Source organism: Pelophylax lessonae (genome assembly GCF_965119305.1).
Source record: "Pelophylax lessonae genome assembly, chromosome: 13".
Taxonomy (NCBI): domain Eukaryota; kingdom Metazoa; phylum Chordata; class Amphibia; order Anura; family Ranidae; genus Pelophylax; species Pelophylax lessonae.
In genome coordinates, this window is record NC_138780.1 from 208,263,451 (window position 1) to 208,280,111 (window position 16,661).

General features: G+C 56.4%; 1 protein-coding gene across 2 annotated transcripts in view; it reads right to left on the reverse strand.

Moving 5' to 3' along the window:
* Positions 1-16,661, reverse strand: part of PPP2R5C (protein phosphatase 2 regulatory subunit B'gamma) — a 155,984-nt gene that overhangs the window by 109,640 nt on the left and 29,683 nt on the right. The window contains exon 1 of one of the 2 annotated variants that reach the window (XM_082242711.1): positions 1,293-1,390. The exons of the other annotated variant lie outside the window; for it this stretch is intronic. Within the exon in view, the coding sequence (XP_082098837.1) occupies positions 1,293-1,383 (91 nt within the window). The 5' untranslated portion in view covers positions 1,384-1,390. Of the gene's footprint in view, positions 1-1,292; positions 1,391-16,661 lie in introns of those variants that run through there. 2 annotated transcript variants of the gene reach the window in all.

A 16,661-nucleotide genomic window follows, 5' to 3' on the forward strand; every position in this document is an offset into this window, starting at 1 on the left:
CTCACCCTCCATAGAGATCTCCCACCCAAACTGGACGAGCGACCCTCACCCTTCAAAGAGATCTCCCCTCACCCTCCATAGAGATCTCCCACCCCAACTGTACGAGCGCCCCTCACCCTCCATAGAGATCTCCCACCCCAACTGTACGAGCGCCCCTCACCCTCCATAGGGATCTTCCACCCCAACTGTACGAGCGCCCCTCACCCTCCATAGAGATCTCCCACCCCAACTGTACGAGCGCCCCTCACCCTCCATAGAGAGCTCCCACCCGAACTGGACGAGCGCCCCTCACCCTTCATAGAGATCTCCCACCCCAACTGTACGAGCGCCCCTCACCCTCCATAGAGAGCTCCCACCCGAACTGGACGAGCGCCCCTCACCCTCCATAGAGAGCTCCCACCCGAACTGGACGAGCGCCCATCACCCTCCATAGAGATCTCCCCTCACCCTCCATAGAGATCTCTCACCCCAACTGTACGAGCGCCCCTTACCCTCCATAGAGATCTCCCCTCACCCTCCATAGAGATCTCCCCTCACCCTCCATAGAGATCTCCCACCCCAACTGTATGAGCGCCCCTCACCCTTCAAAGAGATCTCCCCTCACCCTCCATAGAGATCTCCCACCCCAACTGTACGAGCGCCCCTCACCCTCCATAGGGATCTTCCACCCCAACTGTACGAGCGCCCCTCACCCTCCATAGAGATCTCCCACCCCAACTGTACGAGCGCCCCTCACCCTCCATAGAGAGCTCCCACCCGAACTGGACGAGCGCCCCTCACCCTTCATAGAGATCTCCCACCCCAACTGTACGAGCGCCCCTCACCCTCCATAGAGAGCTCCCACCCGAACTGGACGAGCGCCCCTCACCCTCCATAGAGAGCTCCCACCCGAACTGGACGAGCGCCCATCACCCTCCATAGAGATCTCCCCTCACCCTCCATAGAGATCTCTCACCCCAACTGTACGAGCGCCCCTTACCCTCCATAGAGATCTCCCCTCACCCTCCATAGAGATCTCCCCTCACCCTCCATAGAGATCTCCCACCCCAACTGTATGAGCGCCCCTCACCCTTCAAAGAGATCTCCCCTCACCCTCCATAGAGATCTCCCACCCCAACTGTACGAGCGCCCCTCACCCTCCATAGAGATCTCCCCTCACCCTCCATAGAGATCTCCCCTCACCCTCCATAGAGATCTCCCCTCCTATGACATGGGGGGGGGTAGAACGCAGTTGCCCCCCCAGGCAGGCAGGGGGGAGGGGTTAAGCAGAGGATAGTAAAGCGTCCACTCACCGCGGATGTAGAGCAGAGCGGCCGGCTGGAATGGGCCGTTGGGATTGGCTGCCTCCACCACCATCCTGCTTCCAGTCTGATTACATGACATCAAACAATCCTCGAATAGAAGGCACAGCGATCCCTACTGCCGCCCCCTCCCATCCTCCATCTTACAAAGAAAAAAAAAAAAAAAAAAAAGAAGGAAGAAGGAGGAAGCAGCAGGTCTGCCAGCCGGAGGGAACTGGATGGGCTGTGATGTCACCAAACAGGAGCCTGCTGATTGGCTGAGCCGCAGCAACTGAAAATGACACTAAAAACTACAAATAGAAAGAGGCTCCTGATTGGCTGTCGCCGTGCATTAAAGATCTCAGCTCTTATCCTGAGGATCCATTGAAGTGTAACTTCTAATCCCTGACACTCAGGAAGTCAGATGTGTGGGGGGAGGAGGGGGCAGGAAAATATCCCCCCCCCCACCCCCAGGCTTTGTGTGAGAGGCCGAGGAGGGGGAGGGGCTACAGCTGGAAGAATGAGACAGCAAATCACCCTCCGAGACAAAGGAAACACGTCACCGACCAATAGGAGGAGCCTCTACATGATACATTGTAACACACAGAGATAGGAGGATCCCCTACATGATACATTGTGCCCCCCTATTAATGTACAATGACCAGAGTGCCCCCCTTTCAATGCAGAGAGACCAGAGTGCCCCCCTTCCAATGCAGAGAGACCAGCGTGCCCCCCTTTCAATGCAGAGAGACCAGAGTGCCCCCCTTTCAATGCAGAGAGACCAGAGTGCCCCCCTTTCAATGCAGAGAGACCAGAGTGCCCCCCTTTCAATGCAGAGAGACCAGAGTGCCCCCCTTTCAATGCAGAGAGACCAGCGTGCCCCCCTTTCAATGCAGAGAGACCAGCGTGCCCCCCTTTCAATGCAGAGAGACCAGAGTGCCCCCCTTTCAATGCAGAGAGACCAGAGTGCCCCCCTTTCAATGCAGAGACACCAGCGTGCCCCCCTTTCAATGCAGAGAGACCAGAGTGCCCCCTTTTCAATGCAGAGACACCAGCGTGCCCCCCTTTCAATGCAGAGAGACCAGAGAGCCCCCCTTTCAATGCAGAGAGACCAGAGTGCCCCCCTTCCAATGCAGAGAGACCAGCGTGCCCCCCTTTCAATGCAGAGAGACCAGAGTGCCCCCCTTTCAATGCAGAGAGACCAGAGTGCCCCCCTTTCAATGCAGAGAGACCAGAGTGCCCCCCTTTCAATGCAGAGAGACCAGCGTGCCCCCCTTTCAATGCAGAGAGACCAGAGTGCCCCCCTTTCAATGCAGAGAGACCAGCGTGCCCCCCTTTCAATGCAGAGAGACCAGCGTGCCCCCCTTTCAATGCAGAGAGACCAGAGTGCCCCCCTTTCAATGCAGAGAGACCAGCGTGCCCCCCTTTCAATGCAGAGAGACCAGAGTGCCCCCTTTTCAATGCAGAGACACCAGCGTGCCCCCCTTTCAATGCAGAGACACCAGCGTGCCCCCCTTTCAATGCAGAGAGACCAGAGTGCCCCCCTTTCAATGCAGGGAGACCAGCGTGCCCCCCTTTCAATGCAGGGAGACCAGAGTGCCCCCCTTTCAATGCAGAGACACCAGCGTGCCCCCCTTTCAATGCAGAGAGACCAGCGTGCCCCCCTTTCAATGCAGGGAGACCAGAGTGCCCCCCTTTCAATGCAGAGACACCAGCGTGCCCCCCTTTCAATGCAGAGAGACCAGCGTGCCCCCCTTTCAATGCAGGGAGACCAGAGTGCCCCCCTTTCAATGCAGAGACACCAGCGTGCCCCCCTTTCAATGCAGAGAGACCAGCGTGCCCCCCCTTTCAATGCAGAGAGACCAGCGTGCCCCCCCTTTCAATGCAGAGAGACCAGAGTGCCCCCCTTTCAATGCAGAGAGACCAGCGTGCCCCCCTTTCAATGCAGAGAGACCAGCGTGCCCCCTTTTCAATGCAGAGAGACCAGCGTGCCCCCTATTAATGTAAAATGACCAGAGTGGCCCCCTTTCAATGCACAGAGACCAGCGTGCCCCCCTTTCAATGCAGAGAGACCAGAGTGCCCCCTTTTCAATGCAGAGAGACCAGCGTGCCCCCCTTTCAATGCAGAGACACCAGCGTGCCCCCCTTTCAATGCAGGGAGACCAGCGTGCCCCCCTTTCAATGCAGGGAGACCAGAGTGCCCCCCTTTCAATGCAGAGACACCAGCGTGCCCCCCTTTCAATGCAGAGACACCAGCGTGCCCCCCTTTCAATGCAGAGACACCAGCGTGCCCCCCTTTCAATGCAGAGACACCAGCGTGCCCCCCTTTCAATGCAGAGAGACCAGAAGGCCCCCCTTTCAATGCAGAGAGACCAGCGTGCCCCCTATTAATGTAAAATGACCAGAGTGCCCCCCTTTCAATGCAGAGAGACCAGAGTGCCCCCCTTTCAATGCGGCGAGACCAGAGTGCCCCCCTTTCAATGCGGCGAGACCAGAGTGCCCCCCTTTCAATGCAGAGAGACCAGAGTGCCCCCCTTTCAATGCAGAGACCAGCGTGCCCCCCTTTCAATGCAGAGAGACCAGCGTGCCCCCCTTTCAATGCAGAGAGACCAGCGTGCCCCCCTTTCAATGCAGAGAGACCAGCGTGCCCCCCTTTCAATGCAGAGAGACCAGAAGGCCCCCCTTTCAATGCAGAGAGACCAGCGTGCCCCCTATTAATGTAAAATGACCAGAGTGCCCCCCTTTCAATGCAGAGAGACCAGAGTGCCCCCCTTTCAATGCAGCGAGACCAGAGTGCCCCCCTTTCAATGCAGAGAGACCAGAGTGCCCCCCTTTCAATGCAGAGAGACCAGCGTGCCCCCCTTTCAATGCAGAGAGACCAGCGTGCCCCCCTTTCAATGCAGAGAGACCAGAAGGTCCCCCTTTCAATGCAGAGAGACCAGAAGGCCCCCCTTTCAATGCAGAGAGACCAGAAGGCCCCCCTTTCAATGCAGAGAGACCAGCGTGCCCCCTATTAATGTAAAATGACCAGAGTGCCCCCCTTTCAATGCAGAGAGACCAGAGTGCCCCCCTTTCAATGCAGAGAGACCAGAGTGCCCCCCTTTCAATGCAGAGAGACCAGCGTGCCCCCCTTTCAATGCAGAGAGACCAGCGTGCCCCCCTTTCAATGCAGAGAGACCAGCGTGCCCCCCTTTCAATGCAGAGAGACCAGCGTGCCCCCCTTTCAATGCAGAGAGACCAGCGTGCCCCCCTTTCAATGCAGAGAGACCAGCGTGCCCCCCTTTCAATGCAGAGAGACCAGCGTGCCCCCCTTTCAATGCAGAGAGACCAGCGTGCCCCCTATTAATGTAAAATGACCAGAGTGCCCCCCTTTCAATGCAGAGAGACCAGAGTGCCCCCCTTTCAATGCAGAGAGACCAGAGTGCCCCCCTTTCAATGCAGAGAGACCAGAGTGCCCCCCTTTCAATGCAGAGAGACCAGAGTGCCCCCCTTTCAATGCAGAGAGACCAGAGTGCCCCCCTTTCAATGCAGAGAGACCAGAGTGCCCCCCTTTCAATGCAGAGAGACCAGAGTGCCCCCCTTTCAATGCAGAGAGACCAGCGTGCCCCCCTTTCAATGCAGAGAGACCAGCGTGCCCCCCTTTCAATGCAGAGAGACCAGAGTGCCCCCCTTTCAATGCAGAGAGACCAGCGTGCCCCCCTTTCAATGCAGAGAGACCAGCGTGCCCCCCTTTCAATGCAGAGAGACCAGCGTGCCCCCCTTTCAATGCAGAGAGACCAGCGTGCCCCCCTTTCAATGCAGAGAGACCAGCGTGCCCCCCTTTCAATGCAGAGAGACCAGCGTGCCCCCCCTTTCAATGCAGAGACCAGCGTGCCCCCCTTTCAATGCAGAGACCAGCGTGCCCCCCTTTCAATGCAGAGACCAGCGTGCCCCCCTTTCAATGCAGAGACCAGCGTGCCCCCCTTTCAATGCAGAGACCAGCGTGCCCCCCTTTCAATGCAGAGACCAGCGTGCCCCCCTTTCAATGCAGAGACCAGCGTGCCCCCCTTTCAATGCAGAGACCAGCGTGCCCCCCTTTCAATGCAGAGACCAGCGTGCCCCCTTCAATGCAGAGACCAGTGTGCCCCCCTTCAATGCAGAGACCAGCGTGCCCCCCTTCAATGCAGAGACCAGCGTGCCCCCCTTCAATGCAGAGACCAGCGTGCCCCCCTTCAATGCAGAGACCAGCGTGCCCCCCTTCAATGCAGAGACCAGTGTGCCCCCCTTCAATGCAGAGACCAGCGTGACACCTTTCAATGCAGAGACCAGCGTGCCACCTTTCAATGCAGAGACCAGCGTGCCCCCTTTCAATGCAGAGACCAGCGTGCCCCCTTTCAATGCAGAGACCAGCGTGCCCCCTTCAATGCAGAGATCATCGTGCCCCCTTCAAAGCAGAGACCAGCGTGCCCCCTTCAAAGCAGAGAGACCAGTCAGTGCACTTACCTGCAGTGGCGGCTTCTCCTCAGTCCACCGGCATCTCCTCCTCGGCCAATGGCCTGAGCTCGCCTTTCGTCCAATCAGGAAGCGGGTCTGATTGGCCAGGAGGAGGATCCGTGTGACTATAGCGAATGAAAATTCGCTATTGTCACACAAATGGGTGGGCTAGGACGCACTACTCTGCGCCCCGGGTCCACCCTCTTCTGAAGCCTATTAGAGCCTCTGGCTCTAATTACGTGATTCATTAAAAAAAAAAAAAACATGAATGATACATCCCGGCGGGCCGGGTTCAGGACCCTGGCGGGCCGCATGCGGCCCGTAGTTTGAGGACCCCTGCTCTACATAATAAATTGTAACACACAGATAGGAGGATCCCTTACATGATACATTGTAACACACAGGAACACACACATTGCACAAAGCTTCACCAGAAATATGCAGACAGAATCAGGTATACCCCCCCCCCCCCCAGGTTTTTCTTACACGTTTTTGTTTACAATCAGAATTCATTTTGCTAGAAAATCCCTCGAAACCCCCAAACATTGTACAGAATTATTTTTTAAAGCAGAGAACCTGGAGAATAAAATGGCGATCGCTCAAATTTTATGTCACACGGTTTTTGCGCAGCGACTTTTCTAAAACAATTCTTTGGAATAAATAAACTTTAATAAATTCTAATGCAAAAAAACATAAAAGATATAAAAGATGAGTAAACAGATATAGAAAATTTGTCACTAACAATTGCGCACTCTTCTGGAATGGGGACAAACTACGCTAAAATCTCCATAGGGAGCGCCTTCATGTATTTCTACAGGTTACCAGCTTAGAGGTACAGAGGAGGTCGGGGGATGGAATTATTCCTCTATCGATCGCGGTGATACCTCACATGTGTGGTGCGATCACCGCTTGCGTATGCGCTCCCTTCTGTGTGCAAACACCGCTTACGTATGCCTTCCCTTCTGTGTGCAAACACCGCTTACGTATGCGTTCCCTTCTGTGTGCAAACACCGCTTACGTATGCGTTCTCTTCTGTGTGCAAACACCGCTTACGTATGCGTTCTCTTCTGTGTGCAAACACCGCTTACGTATGCGTTCCCTTCTGTGTGCAAACACCGCTTACGTATGCGTTCCCTTCTGTGTGCAAACACCGCTTACGTATGTGTTCCCTTCTGTGTGCAAACACCGCTTACGTATGCGTTCCCTTCTGTGTGCAAACACCGCTTACGTTTGCGTTCCCTTCTGTATGCGATCACCGCTTACGTATGCGTTCCCTTCTGTGTGTGAAGGTGTGTTCACTGACACCAATGATGGAGCACTATTCCTCCCACTGACACCAATGATGGGGCACTATTCCTCCCACTGACACCAATGATGGGACACTATTCCTCCCACTGACACCAATGATGGGACACTATTCCTCCCACTGACACCAATGATGGGGCACTATTCCCACTGACACCAATGATGGGACACTATTCCTCCCACTGACACCAATGATGGGGCACTATTCCTCCCACTGATACCAATGATGGGGCACTATTCCTCCCACTGATACCAATGATGGGGCACTATTCCTCCCACTGACACCAATGATGGGGCACTATTCCTCCCACTGACACCAATGATGGGGCACTATTCCTCCCACTGACACCAATGATGGGACACTATTCCTCCCACTGACACCAATGATGGGGCACTATTCCTCCCACTGACACCAATGATGGGACACTATTCCTCCCACTGACACCAATGATGGGACACTATTCCTTCCACTGACACCAATGATGGGACACTATTCCTTCCACTGACACCAATGATGGGGCACTATTCCTCCCACTGACACCAATGATGGGACACTATTCCTCCCACTGACACCAATGATGGGGCACTATTCCTCCCACTGACACCAATGATGGGACACTATTCCTCCCACTGACACCAATGATGGGACACTATTCCTTCCACTGACACCAATGATGGGACACTATTCCCCCCCACTGACACCAATGATGGGGCACTATTCCTCCCACTGACACCAATGATGGGGCACTATTCCTCCCACTGACACCAATGATGGGGCACTATTCCTCCCACTGACACCAATGATGGGGCACTATTCCTCCCACTGACACCGATGATGGGACACTATTCCTTCCACTGACACCAATGATGGGACACTACTCCTCCCACTGACACCAATGATGGGACACTATTCCTCCCACTGATACCAATGATGGGACACTATTCCTCCCACTGACACCAATGATGGGACACTATTCCTTCCACTGACACCAATGATGGGACACTATTCCTCCCACTGACACCAATGATGGGGCACTATTCCTCCCACTGACACCAATGATGGGACACTATTCCTCCCACTGACACCAATGATGGGGCACTATTCCTCCCACTGACACCAATGATGGGGCACTATTCCTCCCACTGACACCAATGATGGGACACTATTCCTTCCACTGACACCAATGATGGGACACTATTCCCCCCCACTGACACCAATGATGGGGCACTATTCCTCCCACTGACACCAATGATGGGACACTATTCCTTCCACTGACACCAATGATGGGACACTACTCCTCCCACTGACACCAATGATGGGACACTATTCCTCCCACTGATACCAATGATGGGACACTATTCCTCCCACTGACACCAATGATGGGACACTATTCCTTCCACTGACACCAATGATGGGACACTACTCCTCCCACTGACACCAATGATGGGACACTATTCCTTCCACTGACACCAATGATGGGACACTATTCCTCCCACTGACACCAATGATGGGACACTATTCCTCCCACTGACATCAATGATGGGACACTATTCCTCCCACTGACACCGATGATGGGACACTATTCCTCCCACTGACACCAATGATGGGACACTATTCCTCCCACTGACATCAATGATGGGACACTATTCCTCCCACTGACACCGATGATGGGACACTATTCCTCCCACTGACACCAATGATGGGACACTATTCCTCCCACTGACACCAATGATGGGACACTATTCCTTCCACTGACACCAATGATGGGACACTACTCCTCCCACTGACACCAATGATGGGACACTATTCCTCCCACTGATACCAATGATGGGACACTATTCCTCCCACTGACACCAATGATGGGACACTATTCCTTCCACTGACACCAATGATGGGACACTACTCCTCCCACTGACACCAATGATGGGACACTATTCCTTCCACTGACACCGATGATGGGACACTATTCCTCCCACTGACACCAGTGATGGGACACTATTCCTCCCACTGACATCAATGATGGGACACTATTCCTCCCACTGACACCGATGATGGGACACTATTCCTCCCACTGACACCAATGATGGGACACTATTCCTTCCACTGACACCAATGATGGGACACTACTCCTCCCACTGACACCAATGATGGGACACTATTCCTTCCACTGACACCGATGATGGGACACTATTCCTCCCACTGACACCAATGATGGGACACTATTCCTTCCACTGACACCAATGATGGGACACTACTCCTCCCACTGACACCAATGATGGGACACTATTCCTCCCACTGATACCAATGATGGGACACTATTCCTCCCACTGACACCAATGATGGGACACTATTCCTTCCACTGACACCAATGATGGGACACTACTCCTCCCACTGACACCAATGATGGGACACTATTCCTTCCACTGACACCGATGATGGGACACTATTCCTCCCACTGACACCAATGATGGGACACTATTCCTTCCACTGACACCGATGATGGGACACTATTCCTCCCACTGACACCGATGATGGGACACTATTCCTCCCACTGACACCAATGATGGGACACTATTCCTCCCACTGACACCAATGATGGGACACTATTCCTTCCACTGACACCAATGATGGGACACTACTCCTCCCACTGACACCAATGATGGGACACTATTCCTCCCACTGATACCAATGATGGGACACTATTCCTCCCACTGACACCAATGATGGGACACTATTCCTTCCACTGACACCAATGATGGGACACTACTCCTCCCACTGACACCAATGATGGGACACTATTCCTTCCACTGACACCAATGATGGGACACTATTCCTCCCACTGACACCAATGATGGGACACTATTCCTCCCACTGACATCAATGATGGGACACTATTCCTCCCACTGACACCGATGATGGGACACTATTCCTCCCACTGACACCAATGATGGGACACTATTCCTCCCACTGACACCAATGATGGGACACTATTCCTCCCACTGACACCAATGATGGGACACTATTCCTCCCACTGACACCAATGATGGGACACTATTCCTCCCACTGACACCAATGATGGGACAATATTCCTCCCACTGACACCAATGATGGGACAATATTCCTCCCACTGACACCAATGATGGGACACTATTCCTCCCACTGACATCAATGATGGGACACTATTCCTCCCACTGACACCGATGATGGGACACTATTCCTCCCACTGACACCAATGATGGGACACTATTCCTCCCACTGACACCAATGATGGGACACTATTCCTCCCACTGACACCAATGATGGGACAATATTCCTCCCACTGACACCAATGATGGGACAATATTCCTCCCACTGACACCAATGATGGGACACTACTCCTCCCACTGACACCAATGATGGGACACTATTCCTCCCACTGACACCAATGATGGGACACTATTCCTCCCACTGACTCTAGCTGAAGGTCATTCCTTGGCTGAGGTCACACAACAAATTCCTGGACTGGGGAGGAAAGACTGGAAGTTTGCCAAGTTCTCCACTTCCAGGTCCACTTTGACTCTGAGTGTTGCTGGTTTTACTATTCCAGGGACGCCAGGGCTCCTTCATTAATCCTGTGACACCGGGACTCCTCAGATACAAGTCAATACCTTGTCAATCCTACCTGGTTAGAAGTGATCGGGGCAGTCTAGCCAAACCGATCGGTTCCATGCAGTGGTAAAGCGCCATAAGTCACCATTACTCCGGACCATGTCTGGCTGCCGGCAGTGGTTTCAGGTTTATCTCCACTCCTCATGGCCTCCAGTGCTGAGCGATTCTCCCCACAACTCCGATTTCTGCCCATCTACTACCAGTCTTCCCAATGCCAAGTCATGGTGGGACCCACAAATTATTGGATTTTATAGGACACAAATTATAAATTCAGGAAAACAGATCGCTCTGCACTTATTAACATTTCAGTCTTGGCAGAGCTATTTTTTTGGGGGGGGGGGGCAGACTTTTTAGGTAAAGGTCGCTGGTTGCTGTGAACGGCTGTGCTAATCTACCCCTATGTACAACACAGCCCTCTTCTCAGCGACCCCCCCCCCCCCATGTACAACACAGCCCTCTTCTCAGCGACCCCCCCCCTATGTACAACACAGCCCTCTTCTCAGCGACCCCCCCCCCCCATGTACAACACAGCCCTCTTCTCAGCGACCCCCCCCCTATGTACAACACAGCCCTCTTCTCAGCGACCCCCCCCCATGTACAACACAGCCCTCTTCTCAGCTACCCCCCCCCCCCATGTACAACACAGCCCTCTTCTCAGCTACCCCCCCCCCCCATGTACAACACAGCCCTCTTCTCAGCGACCCCCCCCCCCCCCATGTACAACACAGCCCTCTTCTCAGCGACCCCCCCCCCTATGTACAACACAGCCCTCTTCTCAGCGACCCCCCTATGTACAACACAGCCCTCTTCTCAGCGACCCCCCCTCCATGTACAACACAGCCCTCTTCTCAGCAACCCCCCCTCTATGTACAACACAGCCCTCTTCTCAGCGACCCCCCCCCCCATGTACAACACAGCCCTCTTCTCAGCGACCCCCCCCCCCCATGTACAACACAGCCCTCTTCTCAGCTACCCCCCCCCCCATGTACAACACAGCCCTCTTCTCAGCTACCCCCCCCCCCATGTACAACACAGCCCTCTTCTCAGCGACCCCCCCCCCCCCATGTACAACACAGCCCTCTTCTCAGCGACCCCCCCCCTATGTACAACACAGCCCTCTTCTCAGCGACCCCCCTATGTACAACACAGCCCTCTTCTCAGCGACCCCCCCTCCATGTACAACACAGCCCTCTTCTCAGCAACCCCCCCTCTATGTACAACACAGCCCTCTTCTCAGCGACCCCCCCCCCCATGTACAACACAGCCCTCTTCTCAGCGACCCCCCCCCCCCCCCATGTACAACACAGCCCTCTTCTCAGCGACCCCCCCCCCATGTACAACACAGCCCTCTTCTCAGCAACCCCCCCCCCCATGTACAACACAGCCCTCTTCTCAGCGACCCCCCCCCCCCCATGTACAACACAGCCCTCTTCTCAGCGACCTCCCCCCCCCATGTACAACACAGCCCTCTTCTCAGCGACCCCCCCCCCATGTACAACACAGCCCTCTTCTCAGCGACCCCCCCCCCCCATGTACAACACAGCCCTCTTCTCAGCGACCCCCCCCCATGTACAACACAGCCCTCTACTCAGCGACCCCCCCCCCCATGTACAACACAGCCCTCTTCTCAGCGACCCCCCCCCCCCATGTACAACACAGCCCTCTTCTCAGCGACCCCCCCCCCCCATGTACAACACAGCCCTCTTCTCAGCGACCCCCCCCCCCTATGTACAACACAGCCCTCTTCTCAGCGACCCCCCCCCCTATGTACAACACAGCCCTCTTCTCAGCGACCCCCCCTATGTACAATACAGCCCTCTTCTCAGCTACCCCCCCCCCTCTATGTACAACACAGCCCTCTTCTCAGCGACCCCCCCCCCCATGTACAACACAGCCCTCTTCTCAGCGACCCCCCCCATGTACAACACAGCCCTCTTCTCAGCGACCCCCCCCCATGTACAACACAGCCCTCTTCTCAGCGACCCCCCCATGTACAACACAGCCCTCTTCTTAGCGACCTCCCCCCCCCCATGTACAACACAGCCCTCTTCTCAGCGACCCCCCCCCCTATGTACAACACAGCCCTCTTCTCAGCGACCCCCCCCCCCCATGTACAACACAGCCCTCTTCTCAGCGACCCCCCCCCCCCCATGTACAACACAGCCCTCTTCTCAGCGACCCCCCCCCTATGTACAACACAGCCCTCTTCTCAGCGACCCCCCCCCCCTATGTACAACACAGCCCTCTTCTCAGCAACCCCCCCCCCCATGTACAACACAGCCCTCTTCTCAGCGACCCCCCCCCATGTACAACACAGCCCTCTTCTCAGCGACCCCCCCCCTATGTACAACACAGCCCTCTTCTCAGCGACCTCCCCCCCCTATGTACAACACAGCCCTCTTCTCAGCGACCCCCCCCCCCCATGTACAACACAGCCCTCTTCTCAGCGACCCCCCCCCCTATGTACAACACAGCCCTCTTCTCAGCGACCCCCCCCCCCTATGTACAACACAGCCCTCTTCTCAGCGACCCCCCCCCCCTATGTACAACACAGCCCTCTTCTCAGCGACCCCCCCCCTATGTACAACACAGCCCTCTTCTCAGCGACCCCCCCTATGTACAACACAGCCCTCTTCTCAGCGACCCCCCCCTATGTACAACACAGCCCTCTTCTCAGCGACCCCCCCCCCCTATGTACAACACAGCCCTCTTCTCAGCGACCCCCCCCCCCATGTACAGCACAGCCCTCTTCTCAGCGACCCCCCCCCCCATGTACAACACAGCCCTCTTCTTAGCGACCTCCCCCCCCCCATGTACAACACAGCCCTCTTCTCAGCGACCCCCCCCCCATGTACAACACAGCCCTCTTCTCAGCGACCCCCCCCCCCATGTACAACACAGCCCTCTTCTCAGCGACCCCCCCCCCTATGTACAACACAGCCCTCTTCTCAGCGACCCCCCCCCCTATGTACAACACAGCCCTCTTCTCAGCAACCCCCCCCCCCCATGTACAACACAGCCCTCTTCTCAGCGACCCCCCCCCCTATGTACAACACAGCCCTCTTCTCAGCGACCCCCCCCCCTATGTACAACACAGCCCTCTTCTCAGCGACCCCCCCCCCCCTATGTACAACACAGCCCTCTTCTCAGCGACCCCCCCCCCCTATGTACAACACAGCCCTCTTCTCAGCGACCCCCCCCCCCCCTATGTACAACACAGCCCTCTTCTCAGCGACCCCCCCCCCCTATGTACAACACAGCCCTCTTCTCAGCGACCCCCCCCCCCTCTATGTACAACACAGCCCTCTTCTCAGCGACCCCCCCCCCCCTATGTACAACACAGCCCTCTTCTCAGCGACCCCCCCCCTATGTACAACACAGCCCTCTTCTCAGCGACCCCCCCCCTCTATGTACAACACAGCCCTCTTCTCAGCGACCCCCCCCTCTATGTACAACACAGCCCTCTTCTCAGCGACCCCCCCCCCCATGTACAACACAGCCCTCTTCTCAGCGACCCCCCCCCTATGTACAACACAGCCCTCTTCTCAGCGACCCCCCCCCATGTACAACACAGCCCTCTTCTCAGCGACCCCCCCCCCTATGTACAACACAGCCCTCTTCTCAGCGACCCCCCCCCCATGTACAGCACAGCCCTCTTCTCAGCGACCCCCCCCCCCATGTACAGCACAGCCCTCTTCTCAGCGACCCCCCCCCCATGTACAACACAGCCCTCTTCTTAGCGACCTCCCCCCCCCATGTACAACACAGCCCTCTTCTCAGCGACCCCCCCCCTATGTACAACACAGCCCTCTTCTCAGCGACCCCCCCCCCATGTACAACACAGCCCTCTTCTCAGCGACCCCCCCCCCCTATGTACAACACAGCCCTCTTCTCAGCGACCCCCCCCCCCTATGTACAACACAGCCCTCTTCTCAGCAACCCCCCCCCCCCCATGTACAACACAGCCCTCTTCTCAGCGACCCCCCCCCCCTATGTACAACACAGCCCTCTTCTCAGCGACCCCCCCCCCTATGTACAACACAGCCCTCTTCTCAGCGACCCCCCCTATGTACAACACAGCCCTCTTCTCAGCGACCCCCCCCCCCTATGTACAACACAGCCCTCTTCTCAGCGACCCCCCCCCCTATGTACAACACAGCCCTCTTCTCAGCGACCCCCCCCCCCTATGTACAACACAGCCCTCTTCTCAGCGACCCCCCCTATGTACAACACAGCCCTCTTCTCAGCGACCCCCCCCCCCCCTATGTACAACACAGCCCTCTTCTCAGCGACCCCCCCCCCCCTATGTACAACACAGCCCTCTTCTCAGCGACCCCCCCCCCTCTATGTACAACACAGCCCTCTTCTCAGCGACCCCCCCCCCCTATGTACAACACAGCCCTCTTCTCAGCGACCCCCCCCCATGTACAACACAGCCCTCTTCTCAGCGACCCCCCCCCCTCTATGTACAACACAGCCCTCTTCTCAGCGACCCCCCCCTCTATGTACAACACAGCCCTCTTCTCAGCGACCCCCCCCCTATGTACAACACAGCCCTCTTCTCAGCGACCCCCCCCCCATGTACAACACAGCCCTCTTCTCAGCGACCCCCCCCCTATGTACAACACAGCCCTCTTCTCAGCGACCCCCCCCCATGTACAACACAGCCCTCTTCTCAGCGACCCCCCCCCATGTACAGCACAGCCCTCTTCTCAGCGACCCCCCCCCCCATGTACAGCACAGCCCTCTTCTCAGCGACCCCCCCCCCATGTACAACACAGCCCTCTTCTTAGCGACCTCCCCCCCCCCATGTACAACACAGCCCTCTTCTCAGCGACCCCCCCCCCTATGTACAACACAGCCCTCTTCTCAGCGACCCCCCCCCCCATGTACAACACAGCCCTCTTCTCAGCGACCCCCCCCCCTATGTACAACACAGCCCTCTTCTCAGCGACCCCCCCCCCCTATGTACAACACAGCCCTCTTCTCAGCAACCCCCCCCCCCCCTATGTACAACACAGCCCTCTTCTCAGCGACCCCCCCCCCTATGTACAACACAGCCCTCTTCTCAGCGACCCCCCCCCCTATGTACAACACAGCCCTCTTCTCAGCGACCCCCCCCCTATGTACAACACAGCCCTCTTCTCAGCGACCCCCCCCCCCCTATGTACAACACAGCCCTCTTCTCAGCGACCCCCCCCCCCTATGTACAACACAGCCCTCTTCTCAGCGACCCCCCCCCCCTCTATGTACAACACAGCCCTCTTCTCAGCGACCCCCCCTATGTACAACACAGCCCTCTTCTCAGCGACCCCCCCCCCCCCTATGTACAACACAGCCCTCTTCTCAGCGACCCCCCCCCCCTATGTACAACACAGCCCTCTTCTCAGCGACCCCCCCCCCCTCTATGTACAACACAGCCCTCTTCTCAGCGACCCCCCCCCCCCTATGTACAACACAGCCCTCTTCTCAGCGACCCCCCCCCCCCTATGTACAACACAGCCCTCTTCTCAGCGACCCCCCCCCCTATGTACAACACAGCCCTCTTCTCAGCGACCCCCCCCCCCCTCTATGTACAACACAGCCCTCTTCTCAGCGACCCCCCCCCCTATGTACAACACAGCCCTCTTCTCAGCGACCCCCCCCTATGTACAACACAGCCCTCTTCTCAGCGACCCCCCCCCTCTTATGTACAACACAGCCCTCTTCTCAGCGACCCCCCCTATGTACAACACAGCCCTCTTCTCAGCGACCCCCCCCCCCCTCTATGTACAACACAGCCCTCTTCTTAGCGACCCCCCCCTCTATGTACAACACAGCCCTCTTCTCAGCAACCCCCGCACAACACAAGGCTTTATTTTGTAAAGAGTCTTTAAATCTCTTGGCTCCGAATTCTCTCTCCGTTCCCTCTCAGGACAATGGAAAAGGCGTGGAACGTTTCCTCTCTCCCTCAC